Genomic DNA, 18,486 nt, shown 5'->3' with positions numbered 1-18,486 from the left:
GCTTGCCACATGCATTTTGTATCAGTGAATAATTGCATTTTGTATCAGTGAATAATTGCATTTTGTATCAGTGAATAATTGCAACTGATCCATGAGAACCACACGGACTTGAATTATTAGCTCTGATTCTCTCCAGCTGAGTTTTCCAACATAGAACATAGAACAGTACAGCACAGAACAGGCCCTTCGGCCCTCAATGTTGTGCCGAGCCATGATCACCCCACTCAACCCACGTATCCACCCTATACCCGTAACCCAACAACCCTCCCCTTAACCTTACTTTTATTAGGACACTACGGGCAATTTAGCATGGCCAATCCACCTAACCCGCACATCTTTGGACTGTGGGAGGAAACCGGAGCACCCGGAGGAAACCCACGCACACAGGGGGAGGACGTGCAGACTCCACACAGACAGTGACCCAGCCGGGAATCGAACCTGGGACCCTGGAGCTGTGAAGCATTTATGCTAACCACCATGCTACCCTGCTGCAACCTTTTCTGTTTTTATTTCAGATTTCCAGCATCCATAGTATTTTTCTTTTATTATCCACCTTTTCTTTCTGTTGATTTAATTTTACAGAAAAGATGGTTTCAATGGTGATCTGCCCTCATGGTGATTATGTTACCTGGACAATAACAATGTATAAATGAAAAATGAAAACCTTAATCTTGTACACATACATATTCATAAAAGTTTGACTAATCTAAACCTAAGATGAATCCAGTTTATAGAATTGTAATAATTATGGGCCTGGACAAATTCTCAATCCAGTGTCCTCCTGTGTTCACTAACATAATAATATAAACACACACTCAGGTAACAGGGCTCCCTGTCACATTAAGTCAGGTTAATTTTTACAAAATATAATAACGATTCATCCGCATTTGTTTCAATTGTCTCCAGCAACACTTGCCTTCCTTCTGACATGAATGCAACTTGAAGGACAAAACAAAATGAACTAATATTGAAAATGTGTTTTTTATGAATTGCCCAAAATAACCAACTTGCATCAGTTGAGGCTTTCACTTGACTCGTTACCACTAAGTGGTTATGACATTGTAACATGCAATCGATAATAATGTATTAAAAATGTGACATAATACTGGCTTTTGTAAAGTGTAGCACTTGCCAGTACCATTATATTTCACTGCATGTCTGGCCATTTTTGTTTGAAACTTTGTTTTAAATGATATAAGCAATGCCATCAGGAAAAGATCCTTACTATTTACATTGTTGGATTGCACAGTCACAGTTGACTTTTGAGCACAAGTCATAATAAATGATATTATTATGACCACCCTTGGGTGTCCACATCAGGTTGCTGGATAAACAATGAGTTTATTGGTGTTCCATACAGAGGTTTCAAGTGAACATCCCTGCGAGTTAGTCCTGGCCGGTTGTGAGCCGGCCTTGGAGGCCCTACCCCCTTTCACTGGGAGAGCGCATCCTCCGAGGTGTCGGGGCCCCGATATGACAGATATAACCAGTAATATTTTGTAAAGCTGGAAGATAAATTGAGATCTGCGGGTTGTAACACAACCTCCAGGTTAAAATATAACCAGTTTCTTTATCCTCATTGGATAACTTGGAGACTTTCCACTCTGTTTTCTTGTTGACTAATGCACCCTGAATCTCTTCCAATCACCTGCTGTAACTTTGACAAGAGATTACCAACATCCCTTGCCCCAACAAATAGTTGTTTTTAGAAACATTTTAGTTATTCTGCCAATCTTCCTCCTCGAAGAATCCAACTATACCTCCCTCTCCTGAGACAGCAGAGTCTCTTTGCTCCTGAAACAATTGATGAACATGAAAAAACTTGATTTTCTCTTTCAGATGCTCACAAAACAATTGAAAGTTGAGGAAGGGGGAATGGGTCACATTACTGTGGACCACCTGCTGGTGACAGATGTTGACACCAAGGAGTACTATATCAGGGTTCTGCTTCAAAGGAAACCCGTGCATGGAGTTGTAGCGATGGATGGAGTGCCTATGACTGAAGGAAATATGTTCACCCTAGAAGATCTTAGACAACTCAAAGTTAGGTGAGGATCTTTGCAAGCTGATTATGTGCATTCTCAATTTTACTGGGCAACATTTATCAGAAATACTTTCGGTAGAAATATTGTGAGAAAAACTGATCGGTGAATTGGGTTTCAAATTCCTTTCACATTTGGAAACCAGAGTTTGAATTTAGCCCAGACTGGGGACTTCCGGTGGTGGCATGTAGGAGGAAGTTTCACTTTTGGTAGCTCCCGGTAGAGTCCTGATATTTTGGTCCTTTCCACCCATTTTCTGCGAGTAACATTTTCATAAAATTTGTCCTGGAGAGACTTAGTTAGCAAAGAATGTCGAAGAGCCAGCAAAAGAATACTGGGAAGATGTATGCAGTCCACTGGCATGGTCGAGCAAAGCGAAAGATGCACAGGTAGTAAAGATGGAAGTGGCAAGCTGGCTGGGTCAGGCCGCCTGTATAATGGTAGAGACACTTCCGGAGGCAATGGCAGCAGAATATGAACAACAGTTCAACATGCATTTCGAGAGGCATGGGGGGGGGAGATTCTGGAATTGCACAAGCAGTGGGTGGAAGGTCCGCTGACCCCGATCAAGGAGACACTTGGAAGAACATCGGAGTTGGTGCAGGAGCAGTGTGAGGTTTTGAGTTCATTGCAATGATGCTGAGGAAGCTGACGGGGGAGGGGGATGACGCCCACCTGTGGAGTTGAATAGGGCCACCGGTCGCTTTGGCCACAACCGCTGAAGAATGAGCCACTGAGGGCGGTGATACTCTGCTTCCGTAGGTATCAGTGAAGGACTAGGTGCTGAGGTGGGCCATGCAAACACGGGAGGTGACATGGGAAGGCACTGGCATTCGCATTTACCAGGATCTTGTGGTGGACCTGGTGGAGAGGCGGGCAGCCTTTAACATGGCAACGGTGGAATTGTACAATGCTTCGGAGTGGTCTAATAATAATCTTTATTAGTGTCACAAGTAGGTTTACATTAACACTGCAATGAAGTTACTGTGAAAATCTCCTCATCGCCACATTCCGGCACCTGCTCGGGTACACTGAGAGAGAATTCAGAATGCCCAATTCACCTAACAACCACGTCTTTCGGAACTTGTGGGCGGAAATTGGAGCACCCGGAAGAAACCCACGCAGACTCAGGGAGAACATGTAAACTCCGCACACAGTGACCTAAGCTGGGAATCGAACCTGGATCCCTGGCGCTGTGAAGCAATAGTGCTAAACAATGTGCGACCATGCCACGCATCCAGCCACAATTCAAGGGAGCATTTCTTTGGGACAGCAGAGGAGGCAGAGGCATTCGCAAAGGCAGAAGGACTGGGACTAGATTGGGTATGGTGGAAGAGAGACTTTGTTGCTGTTGGATGATCGGGCAAATGATTGCCAGTTGTATCTTCCTGTTTTTTCTGTTAGTCTAGGTGTTTTGATGTCCTTGTGCTGAATATGTGTACTTGGTGGGGACGGAGGAGTTTGGGGGTTGTGTTTTGATGGGATGCTTCATGGCGACAGGGTGGTTGGGTGGGGTGGAGAGGTTTTGATTTTTTTTTGTTCGAGTGGGGTAGGGGGACTCAGTTGGAGGAGCACCCTCACGCACAAGCTGTAGTTCGCTAGTGAACTAAGTGAGGTGGGGGGTGGGGCTGTGGCTCGCGGGACCTGTTTAAGCAGGTTTTGGTGTAGCCGTGGAGGTGGAAGGGGGATTGTGGGGAATGAGGTGGTTTCAAGGTGAAGTGGATAAGAGGTTTCTGGGAAGGGGAGAGGGTAGTGGGTTGATGATGAATGGGGTCGAGCAATGGGTCCAGCTGTTGGGTGGGGAGGGGGGGGGGGGGAGGCGCCATCTTGTGTGGCCTTCAGGTTGTGGAATTTGGGTGGGGAGGTGAACATCCCCCGGAGGAGTGATGGCTGGGAACAGGAGTAAGGGTGGTGAGATACATAGAATTTACAGTGCGGAAGGAGGCCATTCGGCCCATCGGGTCTGCACCGGCTCTTGGAAAGAGCACCCTACCCAAGGTCAACACCTCCACCCTACCCCCATACCCCAGTAGTCCCACCCAACACGAAGGACAATTTTGGACACTAAGGGCAATTTATCATGGCCATCCACCTAACCTGCACATCTTTGGACTGTGGGACTGTGGTGTCGGCACTGGAGAAGGTGAACGGAAGCATTTTATAAGAAGTTGTACGGCTCGGAGCTGCCGGAGGAGGATGCCGGACATGGTCGAGATTTTGGAGGTATTGGAGTGTCCCAGGCTGGTGGAGGAGGATCGAGAAGAGTTAAGTGATCGTTGGGGTGGAGGAGATCAGGAAGGTGATAAGGAGTCTGCAGTCGGGGAAGGCATCAGGCAGGCTGGGTTTCCAGTTGAATTTTATAAAAAACTTGCTGACCGATTTGTGCCGCTCCTGGTGGAGGTGTTCAATGTCTCGGTTGCCCAAGGGTCGCTCCCAGAGACGATCAGTCAGGCGTCCATTTCACTTTTATTGGAAAAGGACAAGAACCCAGTGGAGTGTGGGTCATACCGGGCAATGTCATTGTTAAATGTGGGTGCAAAGTTTCTGGTGAAGGTGCCGACGCTCAGGTTGGGGGGGTGACTCCCGCAGGTGGTCAGGAAGGATCAAACAGGTTTTGTGAAGGACAGGCAATTAACTTCCAATGTGAGGTGTCTACTGAATGTGGTTAACATCACATGTATGTTAATCTTAAAAGGGGCACTCTTGGGTGTGAGGAAGATTGAACCTCCGTATAAGAGGATTGCAAATATCCAAAACAAAATGCTTTTATCCAACCATTACATAACATACCCATAAAATACTTTTCAAAAAGTGTGATTTATTCACAGTGACCCTGAGGTGACATCACATGTTTTTAACTTTCCTAACCCTACCACTGCGCCTTGCTGCAGCCCGAAATCCGCAGCAGGGGTGGAAGCAGCCTGCTGACTGCTATGTCCTGAAGCCTGTGATGGCCTTGGTGGACATCCTCTGGAGGCATGGGCTCTGGAAGGGCCCAGGCCTGATACAGGACTTCTAATGAGGGCAGAAGCTTTTGGGGCTGCCGGCTGCTGGCATAGGGACTCTGTGCGACTGCACACCCTTGGAATGTCCTAAGTAGAGGCCCCCGGTGTGTCAGACCAATGCTCATCCTACCTGTGGTTGTCTGAGGGCCCTGGCATGACTCCAGCATGAGATGTCTCCACTAGAGAGAGGTTAAGGTGCCTGGTCCCCATGTGGCCTACATCCTGATAGTTCCCACCAGAGGATGTGGCAATGGAGGGCAGGGCTAAGTGCAAATACATCAAAATGTACATAGAAAATAGAAGCAGCAAGAGGCCATCTGGCAAGGCCTGATGGACCAAGGTCTCCAAGGTGGATGCCAATCTTCCCATGGTGGCCTCATGGTGCTCGTATATCGGGGCCATGGCATTATACAGTTGGTACCTGCAAAAGACGGGCAATTTTAGTCAATGAGCTGAAGCTTAAGTGCATGACACTCAGTGGGAATTGCAGGATTGTGTGAAGTGATGAAGCTGAGATCCGTTCTAGGTTGTTGGGGGAAGCCATGCTCTATGGTGTCACAGGAGTGATCCCAGTCCTGGCCTGTGCGTTCTGCATCAGCCACCCCAACTCGGTGAGGCCGATGATCTCTGCTGTCCCTCCCCCAGTCTGGACTCACCCACACTTATTGTGCATAAGTTATATGGAGACAAAAGGCAGAGATATTATCAGAGGAGATGAATGAAATGCATGCGTGTGGTGAGCCCTACCAGAAGGGACAAAGGTTGGAGTTTGAGCAACAAGACAGATTATCATAGAATTTACAGTGCAGAAGGAGGCCATTCGGCCCATCGAGTCTGCACCGGCTCTTGGAAAGAGCACCCTACCCAAGGTTAACACCTCCACCCTATCCCCATAACCCAGTAACCCCACCCAACACTAAGGGCAATTTTGGACACTAAGGGCAATTTATCATGGCCAATCCACCTAACCTGCACATCTTTGGACTGTGGGAGGAAACCGGAGCACCCGGAGGAAACCCACGCACACAGACTCCGCACAAACAGTGACCCAAGCCAGAATCGAACCTGGGATGAGATGGTGATGTTGTGAAAGTCTTGTTGAGAAAGTGTTGATATGTGTCTCTCTCATATGTGTGAAATACGTGAAGAGAGGAGACATTTTTCTTTTTATAAATTTAGAGTACCCAATTATTTTTTCCAATTAAGGGGCAATTTAGCGCGGCCAACCCACCTTACCCCGCACATCTTTTGGGTTGTGGGGGTGAAACCCACGCAGACACGGGGAGAATGTGCAAACTCCACACGGACAGTGACCCAGGGCCGGGATTCGAACCCGGGTCCTCAGCGCCGTAGGCAGTAATGCTAACCACTGTGCCACCATGCTGCCCAAGAGAGGAGACATTTGAGCACACACTGGATGGAAGTCGTGGGCAGGTGACCGCTACACTGATATCCTGGGGAAAGGTCTCCCTGGTCGGGGAGGTGACGTTGATATGCTTCTTTGAGCTGTCCCTGGGTAGATGACATGCCGATGGGCCTGGCATCCCTGAATAATGGCAGTGAAAGTTGGTGCTGCCTTCTCCTTAAGACTGCTAGCCTTTTTTCTCTGGGTTACTGACATTCTGTGCGGTCTGGTGAGTACAGGTGAGATGGAGAGAGTGATATGTGTGTTGGACTGGTATTTAAGTATGGCTCCGAGACCTTTGAACTTGCCAGCTGAGGGAGGGTGGCCAAATTAGCTGCAGCCCACCAGGAGAGTCAAGGGGAACTCACCTGTGCATAACTAGTGAGGTTACAATCACTGAATCTACTGCGGGATCCCATCATTCTGGTCGGCGGAACAGAGCCGCTGAGCCGCCCGCCACTGCACTTAGTCTCAAAATGGATAAATTAACCCTACTTGTTACAATTGAGGTGGCTTGATCCTTCATCATCAAGAGCGTGTATCATGCATGTTTTGTCTTCTGGGGATTTTTAATTAAACACCATTCCTATTTTTCCCTTAATTTAATTATAATTTTAATGTTCACCAACTTACTTGGTAATTTCAAAGGAAGTACAGAATGTGAGTGGAGAGATCTGTTTCACCCAGTCAAATTCCTTTTCTTAACCAAGCAAGAGTACTGGTCTACATTTGTCTGCTGGAATGTTCAAAAATCAGTAACAGAATGGAAATAGACTAGCTGGAATATTAATGGTGTGATGATTGACTGGAGAGTGCTCTTGGCTATGGTGGAATATTAATGAGTATGAGCAGTGAACAAACAGTGAGCTACAATGAGGTTGGCATATTGAATGCTTTCAGTAGTAAATTTTTTAGTAGGACTGGCCTTTCTGAGCACAGTAAGAAGTCTTACAACATCAGGTTAAAGTCCAACAGGTGAATGAGGAAGGAGCAGTGCTCCAAAAGCTAGTGTTTGAAACAAACATATTGGACTTTAACCTGGTGTTGTAAGACTTCTTACTGTGCTCACCCCAGTCCAATGCTGGCATCTCCACATCAGGGCCTATCTGAGACAATAACGTAGTTGCTGAGTAACTGAGAGGCTGGAATTAAAGTACCTTGGATATTAAAATATACAAGGACTCAGCAGAAGGGTGGTATTGAAGTAACTGGGACAATGGGTTTTGGAGAGTGAGTAGGATTAGACTAAATTGGATGTCAAAGGTCAGGAAATGGTTGTTTGAGTAGGAGTGAATGAGCTGGGATATTAAAAATGTATGAATGTTTGATGTTAGAGCATGAAGAATGAGTTGGAGAATGGGATTAGATTAGATGGAAAATTATGACATGGAGGAACTGAATTGGAGAGTGGTATTAGATTAGGTGGGACGCCAAAGGGTAATCTGAGTAATCAGAACTGTTTGTATAGACTAGATGGGACATTAAGCAGTTTGGAAGAATAGGGTTGGATTAGGTAGGATTTATTTCTCGACAATATTAACCATGGGTAAAAATGTCTGTTTACAGGTACAACCATGATGACTCTGAGACAGTGCACGATGAAGTCATCTTTTCCGCTACAGATGGCTCAAATTCAGCTGAATGTGTTCTAGAAATCAAGGTTAGTGGGATGCTATGATAATAGTCAAGAGGCATTGGGAGCAAAGCAAAAACTCCCAGGTACTTACATTACAAAAGCTTTTTCCCATGTTGTATGCCATCTGAGCTTCTGGCAATTGCTGTTTAAGATACAAGTTTATTTGTCGAATTTCAGAGTTACTCATCTTTGGTGTATAATTACCTCCAAGGTACTGAATTCCCTGAATTATCGCATTGGACATTTTGCTTTCTTAGCACATGAACAAAATGCTCTGCTGACTCACCTTTGGCATGCACAATTTTATTTTTTTCTTCACTTTCATGCTTTGAGGAAATCCATTTCTTCCACTGCTTTACATCAAAAAGGTAGTGCTTTGGTATGCTTCCATACATTTCAATTTTTTCACAGAATTTACAGTGCAGAAGGAGGCCATTCGGCCCATCGAGTCAGCACCGGCTCTTGGAAAGAGCTCCCTACCCAAGGTCAACACCTCCACCCTATCCCCATAACCCAGTAACCCCACCCAACACTAAGGACAATTTTGGACACTAAGGGCAATTTATCATGGCCAATCCACCTAACCTTCCATGATGAAGATTGGTTGTCAACTTGACTTACAAATCCCTATAGGAGAACTGATAAAATGGGATGGGATGGGAAGCTTTTATGAGAGTCAAATACCTTGCTAAATGTGAACTCATTATTCTGAGACTGGAACTCATGTCTCCCCTTGTCAGGGCAGTGTGGTTAATGGTGGTTGCTAATGGTTACTTTATTGCCCATATTATTAATTTCTACTCATAATGCTTCTCCCTTTGTGCTTTGTTTGCTGAAAATACATTTTTGACAAAGCTTTTCATCTTGCTCTCATCAGGAGATTTGCAAGAATGCAAGGGAAATCAACAAATTTATACTGTACGAGAAGAGAGTGCTGATTTGTTGGCAAGTGGACTCTGGTAAAGGCTTTGCAATGGAGAATGTGACAGTTGATGGTGACCGACAGTTAACTGCCAAGCATTGTTTGAAATTTAAACCAGGCAGCTTGACTGATTGGTCAAGCCATTGCCCTGAGATGCAAATCAGCGAATGACTTATTACTTACTTTGCTTAGCTGAAATAGATACAGTGTGCAGAATATCAACAATAGCTAAGATTTAAAAGGTTGGATTGCATATTCACACATAAGACTTCTATTTATTGACTACAGCTCCGCCTTCAACACCATAATGCCAGTCTAGCTCATATCAAAGCTCCAGAATTTAGGACTTGGCTCCTCACTCTGCAACTGGATCCTTGATTTTCTGACCCATAGACCACAATCAATAAGAATGAACAACAACGATGGTCCTCGATGCCGGGGCCCCGCAAAGCTGCTTACTGAGCTTCCTACAATACTCCCTATACACACATGAGTACGTGACAAAATCTTGCTCCATCTCCATCTACACGTTTGCTGACGACACGGCCGTAGTGGGTCGGATCTCGAACAGTGACGAGTCACAATACAGGAGGGAGAGAGAAAACCTAGTTAGGGCAGCACGGTAGCATTGTGGATAGCACAAATGCTTCACAGCTCCACGATCCCAGGTTCGATTCCGGCTTGGGTCACTGTCTGTGCGGAGTCTGCACATCCTCCCCGTGTGTGCGTGGGTTTCCTCCGGGTGCTCCGGTTTCCTCCCACAGTCCAAAGATGTGCAGGTTAGGTGGATTGGCCATGATCAATTTTGGTCAATTTGTTAGCTGCAATAGCATTTGATGTTTAGTGATTGACATTTTTTTGACAACTTAACAGGAAATGGGAAACATTGGCTCCCTGTGACCTTTAATCCTGTTGTCAACGTCACGCACAAGAGATTAGTAATTTGACATTTCTGTTATGGTCCAGATGTTCTTAGTGTTCTGTGTTTCCACTCTAGGTATCGCCAGTGAATGATGAACCTCCAGCAATGAAGCCTGGCCTGAACCCCATGTTATATTGCCTTGAAGGGAAAGAAGTCACTATTACAACCGAAAATCTCTATGCCACTGATATTGACAGCAACAATGATAAGCTGATGTTTATGATTGCACGGCAACCATTTCATGGGAAGGTACAGAAGGGCAGCCAGATTGTTGATCACTTTTCTCAGGCCGATATTATTGCTGGAACAGTGATGTACATACACACTGGTAAGCAGTCCATCCTTAATTAATGTTGCTGTCATCTTAACACATGGTTACACCTGTTAATGTCTTTCAGATGATTCATTATACCAAGACCCATTTGCTCTTTCTGGTGGATATAAAAGGCCCCTTGGGCTGGGAGCCCCCAGTGTTCTGGCTAATATTTCTTCCTCAATCAAAGTTACCTCATTGCTGTTTGTTGAACTTTACCGTTCACACATTGGTTGCAGTATTTTCCCAAAACAACAGTGACGATACTTGAAAAGTGATTTATTAGCCATAAAATGTTTTGGAATATCCTGAGGTCATGAAAAGGGCAAGAAGCAAAGCAAAAATCAACAGGTGCTTTTGTGACTGGAAAGGGATTTCCAATGGATTCCTGCAGAGCTCAGCACTAAGTCCTTATGGGGAGAGAAACAAAGTTCAGGGGCTGGATTCTTGTGCAGTCATGGAGATTCTGTGGACATTTAAAATTGGAGACAGGACAAGGATTCAGAAGCCCTTACCCCTTGCTGACAGGTCCCATTTTCACCATTAAAAAGGGGTAGAGGGTGACTCATGATGGAAACCTAAACTCAGCCAGGCCATTTGAACTTTCCTCTGAGTTGGAACAGATTTTAGTAAGGGCTTTATCCTGCAGTGGATAGTCATGTATTTATGGAGGAGATGTGAAATCTCGTGAAGGGTTCTGCAGGTAAGTAGAAGTATCGAGCTGTCATGTTATTTAAGTACCCAACTTTTTCAAAATAAAAGAAACAGCCTCCCTATGTCGGAGAATTGAAAAAATCTTTTCTCACAATTACAATAGCTGTTTGTTGACAGTACCCAAGGACTCAGTTGACATTAGTTCATTACCCCATACCCTATTAGTGGTTGACTGGTTTCCACAAGTATAAAAGCTCGGGAGACCTGACAAGGTAAATCCAAACATAATTTATTTTTAGCCAAATGAAAAGGTCACAACGCGCCATACAACTCAAAAGTCCCAACCGGGACAACCGACCATGACGGCCCCAATCAGGGACCCAATCAGCTTTTAAGAGGTGATTCTATGAGTCCCATCTGATGGGCCTCCTCTGGGTGGCATCACCTCCCAGAGGCACGTGCTTACCTTCCCTGCACTTCCCCCCCTTCAAACCCCCCTCCACCCTCATTTCATGGGCACGGCCCCCCTCACCCCCTGGCCCTTAGTAGTGCTACCCTGGCACTTGGGTCCCCTTGCACTGCCACCCTGGCACACAGGCAGTGCTCGTGGCTTGACAGTGCCATCTGGGAAACTCGGCAGTACTCCTGCTGACTTGCCAGCTGGGCAGTGCCATGGTGCTCATGTTCCAGGGGAAGGGTTAGGGAGCCATCCTGCACTTACCCTGACCACCCAGGAGGCTGGGGATTGAGGGTGATTTAGAGATGTGGATCAGAAATTGGCTAGTTGAAAGAAGACAGAGAGTGGTAGTTGAGTGGTAGTTGATGGGAAATGTTCAGAATGGAGTTCAGTTACGAGTGGCGTACCACAAGGATCTGTTCTGGGGCCGTTGCTGTTTGTCATTTTTATAAATGACCTAGAGGAGGGCGCAGAAGGATGGGTGAGTAAATTTGCAGACGACACTAAAGTCGGTGGAGTTGTAGACAGTGCGGAAGGATGTTGCAGGTTACAGAGGGACATAGATAAGCTGCAGAGCTGGGCTGAGAGGTGGCAAATGGAGTTTAATGTGGAGAAGTGTGAGGTGATTCACTTTGGAAAGAATAACAGGAATGCGGAATATTTGGCTAATGGTAAAATTCTTGGTAGTGTGGATGAGCAGAGGGATCTCGGTGTCCATGTACATAGATCCCTGAAAGTTGCCACCCAGGTTGATAGGGTTGTGAAGAAGGCCTATGGTGTGTTGGCCTTTATTGGTAGAGGGATTGAGTTCCGGAGCCATGAGGTCATGATGCAGCTGTACCAAACTCTAGTACGGCCGCATTTGGAGTATTGCGTACAGTTCTGGTCGCCTCATTATAGGAAGGACGTGGAAGCTTTGGAACGGGTGCAGAGGAGATTTACCAGGATGTTGCCTGGTATGGAGGGAAAATCTTATGAGGAAAGGCTGATGGACTTGAGGTTGTTTTCGTTAGAGAGAAGAAGGTTAAGAGGTGACTTAATAGAGGCATACAAAATGATCAGAGGGTTAGATAGGGTGGACAGCGAGAGCCTTCTCCTGCGGATGGAGGTGGCTAGCACGAGGGGACATAGCCTTAAATTGAGGGGTAATAGATATAGGACAGAGGTCAGAGGTGGGTTTTTTACGCAAAGAGTGGTGAGGCCGTGGAATGCCCTACCTGCAACAGTAGTGAACTCGCCAACATTGAGGGCATTTAAAAATTTATTGGATAAGCATATGGATGATAAGGGCATAGTGTAGGTTAGATGGCCTTTAGTTTTTTTTTTCCATGTCGGTGCAACATCGAGGGCCGAAGGGCCTGTACTGCGCTGTATCGTTCTATGTTCTATGTTCTATGTTCTATGTCTCTAATGGCCCGGGAGACCCCCGGGGTGCCATTCCACTTGGTCCACGTTTGTGTAGACCAGCACTGATCGGCGCCGGCTGCAGGCTTCCTGGGGAGGCCAGAGAATCCATGGACGCCTGTGGATCCCGGTGAGTAGGTCTTAAGTAGGTTTACTACCTACTTCCAGGAGTAGCGCTGGGTCACGCCCATTTGGGGTGAAGTTCCGACTCCGACGTCTCGCGGGACTTCGATGAATTCCGCAAGGTGCTGAGGCTATTGGAAGGCTTGCTGCAGGCCTCCCCAATATTCCCTGGCTACGTTGTGCTCCCGCAAGAGCTCAATGCGGCTGGAGAATCTCGCCCATTTAACGTGACCTCTTGTTCTAGATTTCCTCACAAGGGGGAACATTTGGTCTTCGTTTACTTTATCAATCCCATTTAGTATTTTATACACCTCGATCAGACCCCCAATCATCATTCTAAATTCCAGTAAGTATAAGCCCAAACTGTTTATTTGTCTCCCATATGTCAACCTTTTCATCTCCAGAATCAATGTGGTGAACCTCCTCTGAACTGCCTCCAGTGTCACCACATCCTCCCTCAAATGGAGACCAAAACTAGACACAATACTTCAGATGTGATCTCACCAACATGCTATACAATTGCAACAACACTTCTCTACATTTATACTCCAGTCCTTTTGCAATAAACACCAACATTCCATTTGTCTTATTTAGCTAGGGAAATTGAGGCGATGTGAATATCAGCTATTGTCTACTTTAATGGTGTAGCAGATTTGGGGGTTTAACCTCCTTCTAATGTTCCTTGTAGCCAGGACCTGAGAATTTCCTGATGTTTGATTGTTATAGTCTTGTATTCACAAATTCATTTATACCAGTAGAGGAGCAGGCGAGAGCCAACTCTAAGTTATGTGTCAAGGTACATGTAAGGAACTGTATATTACTGACAAGTAAATGGAATCTTAGGGAAATCATGACAGATAGATTTGATATGACCGGTCACATTTTGGAAATTGGAACTGCTTCAAATGACTTCCTGGGCGACATTATTTTTGGGCAGGTTTTTTGCAGACTCTTGTACAATGCTTATTGCAAACAAAAAGCTTTCATATCAGGAATATATTGAGACTTTTTTTATGTTGATGAGTTGAAAAATCTGACAGCTCTGATAAAGTTAAAAATAGAGGCCATTTAAGCTTGGAGGCAGCCAGTTTTAATTGAAAATGACTGTGGACTTGTTTCAGGTCCTCTTTCAGCTACAAGTTGTTTCCCCCCCCCCCCCCCCCCCCCCCCCAACACCCACCCATTTACCTTCTTCCCTGTAAGTTATTTTCAATAATCTCTGACGCTAAGACAAAGAAAAGGATGAAAGAAAAGGTGAAGTAAAATAGACCAGAAGGCATGCTACTTTCTACTGGCTTAATCAGTCTCCACCAGGGAGTAGGACGGAGGCTTCAACTGAATTCAGAACCCATTGATATTTGGTAAAATTACACAGGTTTTCAGCTCCCGATCACTATCCGTGCAGAAAAATGTTGGGTAAGAATAAGATTGGGTGATGCCTCCAAGGTGAACAAGGTCACTTAAAATATTGGGAAGCACTCAGATTTCAGGGAATTGCAGCCCAGCATGAATGAATCTCTTTTCAAAGCACCAACTGATAAAAGATGAGGGAAAATAGAATACCCACACTGACTAGCATTACATTTTGGCTGCTTGTGATTTAAATTCCTGCTGTTAATTTAAGACTAAGGACTAAGAAGAAAATCCTGATGAATTATTTTATTTGAATAATGACTCTCGCTGTTTAATTTCTCCCTCTGCTCAGGTGGTGAGCTGGGCTTAGCACCCAGTTTTGACACCATTACTTTTGTTATCTCGGATTGGGATGGAGGTACAGTGGAAGGCTGCTGTTATGAGGAACCACTTCCCCCTCCATTACCTATGCATGAAGATCTCCCTGTTTATGATCTCAACATTACCGTTATGCCCATCAACAATCAGCCGCCAAGAATTATCATTGGTAAGTAAACAACAAATGAAGGTCTGATTTTATATTGATGTATAGTATGAATACTGCAGACTGAATGGTTCCAGTGGGCAAGAGGTATGGAGTGGGCGGCAGCAATAGTCCCTGCCCTTAAACCAAATTGTTCGATAAGGGTTTGTGGGGGACTATAAACTAACCATAAAGCAGGCTGCTCAGGTTAATCGATATCCAATTCCCAGAATTGATGGCTTCTACACTAAGCTAGTGGGGGGGGGAGTTACCTATTCAAAATTGGACCTTAGTCATGCCTTCATGCAACTAGAATTGGACAAAGAGTCTCAGACGTTTTCCACAATAAATGCTCACAAAGGCTATACGAGACTACCATTCAGTTTCACGTCAGCCTGTGCTATTTTAGTGTACATTGGAAAATCTTCCAGGGAATTCCCAAGATGATGGTTCGCCTTAATTTAATTGAATTAATTTAATCTTTATAAGTGTTACAAGTAGGCTTACATTAACACTGCAATGAAGTTACTGTGAAAATCCCTTAGTCGCCACACTCCAGCGCTTGCTCAGGTACAATGAGGGAGAATTCAGAATGTCCAATTCATATCATAGAATCATAGAAATTACAGTGCAGAAGAAGGCCATTCGGCCCATCGGGTCTGCACCAGCCCTTTGAAAGCACATCCCACTTAAGGGCAGTTTTATCCCACAAAGTGGGAGATTCTTCGGAGCGCCTTATCGTCATTGCCTTAAGAACCCTTTCAGAAGCAGAATGGAACTATGCCCATTGAGAAGGAGGGCTTAATGATTACATTCGGTGTGAAAAAATTCCACCAATATGTGTATGGTCAGCGGTTAGACATAGCAACCGACCATAAGCCATTATTGGACCATTTCAAGGGGGTCAAGCCCATACTGCCCATACAACATAGGGCTTTGATGTTGGTCGGCTACAATTATGCTTTCCAGCATTGGCTTGGCACACAAATTTCAAATGCGGATGCATTAAGGTGCCTGCCACTGCCAAACAGCATTTTATCACCATCTGTACCCCAGGAATTAATTCTGGCTTTGAATTCCCTGGACACTCTGCTCGTGTCCACTGGACATATCCGAAGCTCAACACAAAGAGACCGGGTACTTTGAAAGATGAAAAGTATGATACAAACTTGGTGGCGCTCTGAGAATATCTGAGCAACTGAGGCCCTACGCCACTCATCAGGGTGCGTTGACCAGCGAGGATGGCGTGATTCTGTGGGGATCACGAGTGGTTGTCCCAGCTCCAGCGAGGGAGCCCCTTCTACAGGTGCTACTTAGCGCCCACCTTGGACAGACAAAGATGAAGATGCTGGTACACAGCTACATCTGGTGACCAGGCGTAGATAAAACCATTGAAGAATTGATTCAACAGTGCCATTTATGTCAAATGCAGCAGTCCTAACCGCCATCTGCCACGCTTCACCCTGGCGAATGACCACGTTGCCCGTGGACCCAGATCCACATTGACTACACAGGTCCTTTTATGGGCAAGATGTTTTCAGTCCTGGTGGATGCCCACTCTAAGTGGCAATCGGCTCAAGAGATAGGGAGCACTCTCTCAGCGGCCACAGTGGATGCCTTGCACCAAGTGTTTGCCATTCATGGGTTTCCCAAACCAATTGTTTTGGACAATGGCACCCCTTTTACTGGCAATGATATCCAGGTTTTTGTATGGGAAAATCGTACACGACGCAGAACGACAGCCCCATACCAGCCAGCGGATTGGCTGAGAGGGCCGTTCAGACCTTCAAGAATGCAAAAGCAATCGGATAAACCTCTTTGCCAGCGGTTGGCTAAGTTTTTATGTTATACAACTGAAATACCACTCCACCACGGCAGTCACACCTGCTGACCTGCTCACAGGCTGTTGGTTAAGAACAAAGTTGGATCTTGTGTTCCCAAATTTGACGAAGAGCGTGGAGGCATGTTCGGCCTCAGTGGTCAGAGCAGAGGGGCGAGAGGTTGTTCCAAGTGGGAGACCTGTTTCTGGTCTGTAATTTTGCTTTAGGTCAATCTTGGTTAGCAGGACGAGTTGTGGCCTAGTCGGGGCTAGTGTTTTATGTGATCAATGTCAATGGGAGGACCATCAGGAAACACGTTGACCACTTGTGGACTCAAGCGATGCTGCCCTCAGCTTTGAGTCCACAAGACCCCCAATATCATGAACACTCCTGTAACTCCGTCTGGCCAAGGGAAGCCAGGAGGCTCTGAATCTACTCAACCATGTGCACCCGTTGAGGCGGTGAAGCCAATTCGTTTGTCATTGAGGTGGTACCTCCTGAGGTGATGTCCATTGTTGACAATTTGATTTTTCAGAAGAGTGCTGAGCCTCAGGCAGTGTAACGGATGTCCGGGAAGACCCGGGGGTCTCTGGACCAATTTACTTTTTGATGGGCTGTCTTTCTCCTGCTGTCTCTTATAACATTTATAACTTCTGTATATAGTTTATTAGGCAGTTGTATGAGGGAACTTAAGGGGGGAGGGATGTGGTGGCATGGCCCATTCAAGGGGGACCTCTCCACAGACCACGTGACCGGCTAAGAGCCAATCACGCAAGCGTGCACAAACCCTGGCCAATAGGGAGTTTGCAAAGATCCCTGGGAGCAGGATCCTGGGAAGTGTGGACCCTAGAGCAGAAGTGTTAAGACCTGTTATATTGTGTTCTGTACCTGTTACTTTACTGCCTTTGTCTTTCATCAACAACCCCCCTAGTTAACTACTGGAAGCCTCTAATGTATGTCTCGATCCACCACAAAACTCTAGTCTCCTCTGTTCATTTTCTGTAAGATCTGAACTCTCTATGCCTTCTTATCACGTCTGTTTTTCATTTGCCATCATAATACCTTTCTATTTTGCCTTATCTCTGCCCTTTGATTTACCACATCTTCCCAAATTTGAACTGTTATTTGACTATTTAGTTAACAACCCTCCCTACTTCCCGAGTTACGCAGTTTACAAGAATACTAATCCCAGCATGGTTTGCGTGTAGACTGTCCCAAGGGTTCAGAAACCACTTCCCCAGCGATGGTACCAATTCCCCATGAACCGGAACCCACCTCTCCCACAATCGTCTTTGGGCCACACATTCATCTCTGTAATCTGATTTGTCCTCTGCCAATTTGCACATGGCTCAGGTGATTATGACCTTCGAGGTTCTGCTTCTTAATTTGGTGCTCATACTGACTATGCAGAACCTCCTTCTTAGTAGTCCTGCCTATGTTGTTGGTGCCTACATGGAACATGATGACTGGATCCTCCCCTCCCACTGCAGGTTCCTCTCCAGCCCTAAGCAATGTTATGGGCCAGGGTTTAGAGAACCCCAAAGTGTATCATGGAGTTCACCTGACCCACAACTTTTCTGGTTATGGGGAGCACATGGACCTACTTTACAGGTGTGATGCAACAGAGAGCTAAAACACTTTTACATAAAAACAATGTTTATTTATGAAACCAGTTAACACTTTATAAACCCACAGTAAACATCTTAACAACTATCAACACCAATCATTCCCACAGATACAATATTCTATAAGTAACCCTGAATCATTCCCTGCAACATCCAGAAGACAAATACTCTCTTCAGCACAGACATCAGGTTTAAATTCTTTGCTGAGAGAATTTATCACTTTTAAATTAGCAAGTGATTTGAAGACATTCCTTTCATGCAGAAAGAAATCAGAATTACACC

General features: G+C 45.5%; 1 protein-coding gene across 3 annotated transcripts in view; it reads left to right on the top strand.

Moving 5' to 3' along the window:
• Positions 1-18,486, top strand: part of frem1a (Fras1 related extracellular matrix 1a) — a 452,495-nt gene that overhangs the window by 280,917 nt on the left and 153,092 nt on the right. For all 3 annotated transcript variants that reach the window (XM_038804357.1, XM_038804358.1, XM_038804359.1), the window contains 4 exons: positions 1,840-2,048; positions 8,019-8,112; positions 10,008-10,260; positions 14,589-14,783. In XM_038804357.1, coding sequence (XP_038660285.1) covers positions 1,840-2,048; positions 8,019-8,112; positions 10,008-10,260; positions 14,589-14,783 — 751 coding nt within the window. The remainder of the gene's footprint in view (positions 1-1,839; positions 2,049-8,018; positions 8,113-10,007; positions 10,261-14,588; positions 14,784-18,486) is intronic.

Source organism: Scyliorhinus canicula, chromosome 8 (assembly GCF_902713615.1).
Source record: "Scyliorhinus canicula chromosome 8, sScyCan1.1, whole genome shotgun sequence".
Taxonomy (NCBI): Eukaryota; Metazoa; Chordata; class Chondrichthyes; order Carcharhiniformes; family Scyliorhinidae; genus Scyliorhinus; species Scyliorhinus canicula.
Note: the sequence above shows the minus strand (reverse complement) of the source record. Positions and strands in the feature narration are given on the sequence as shown.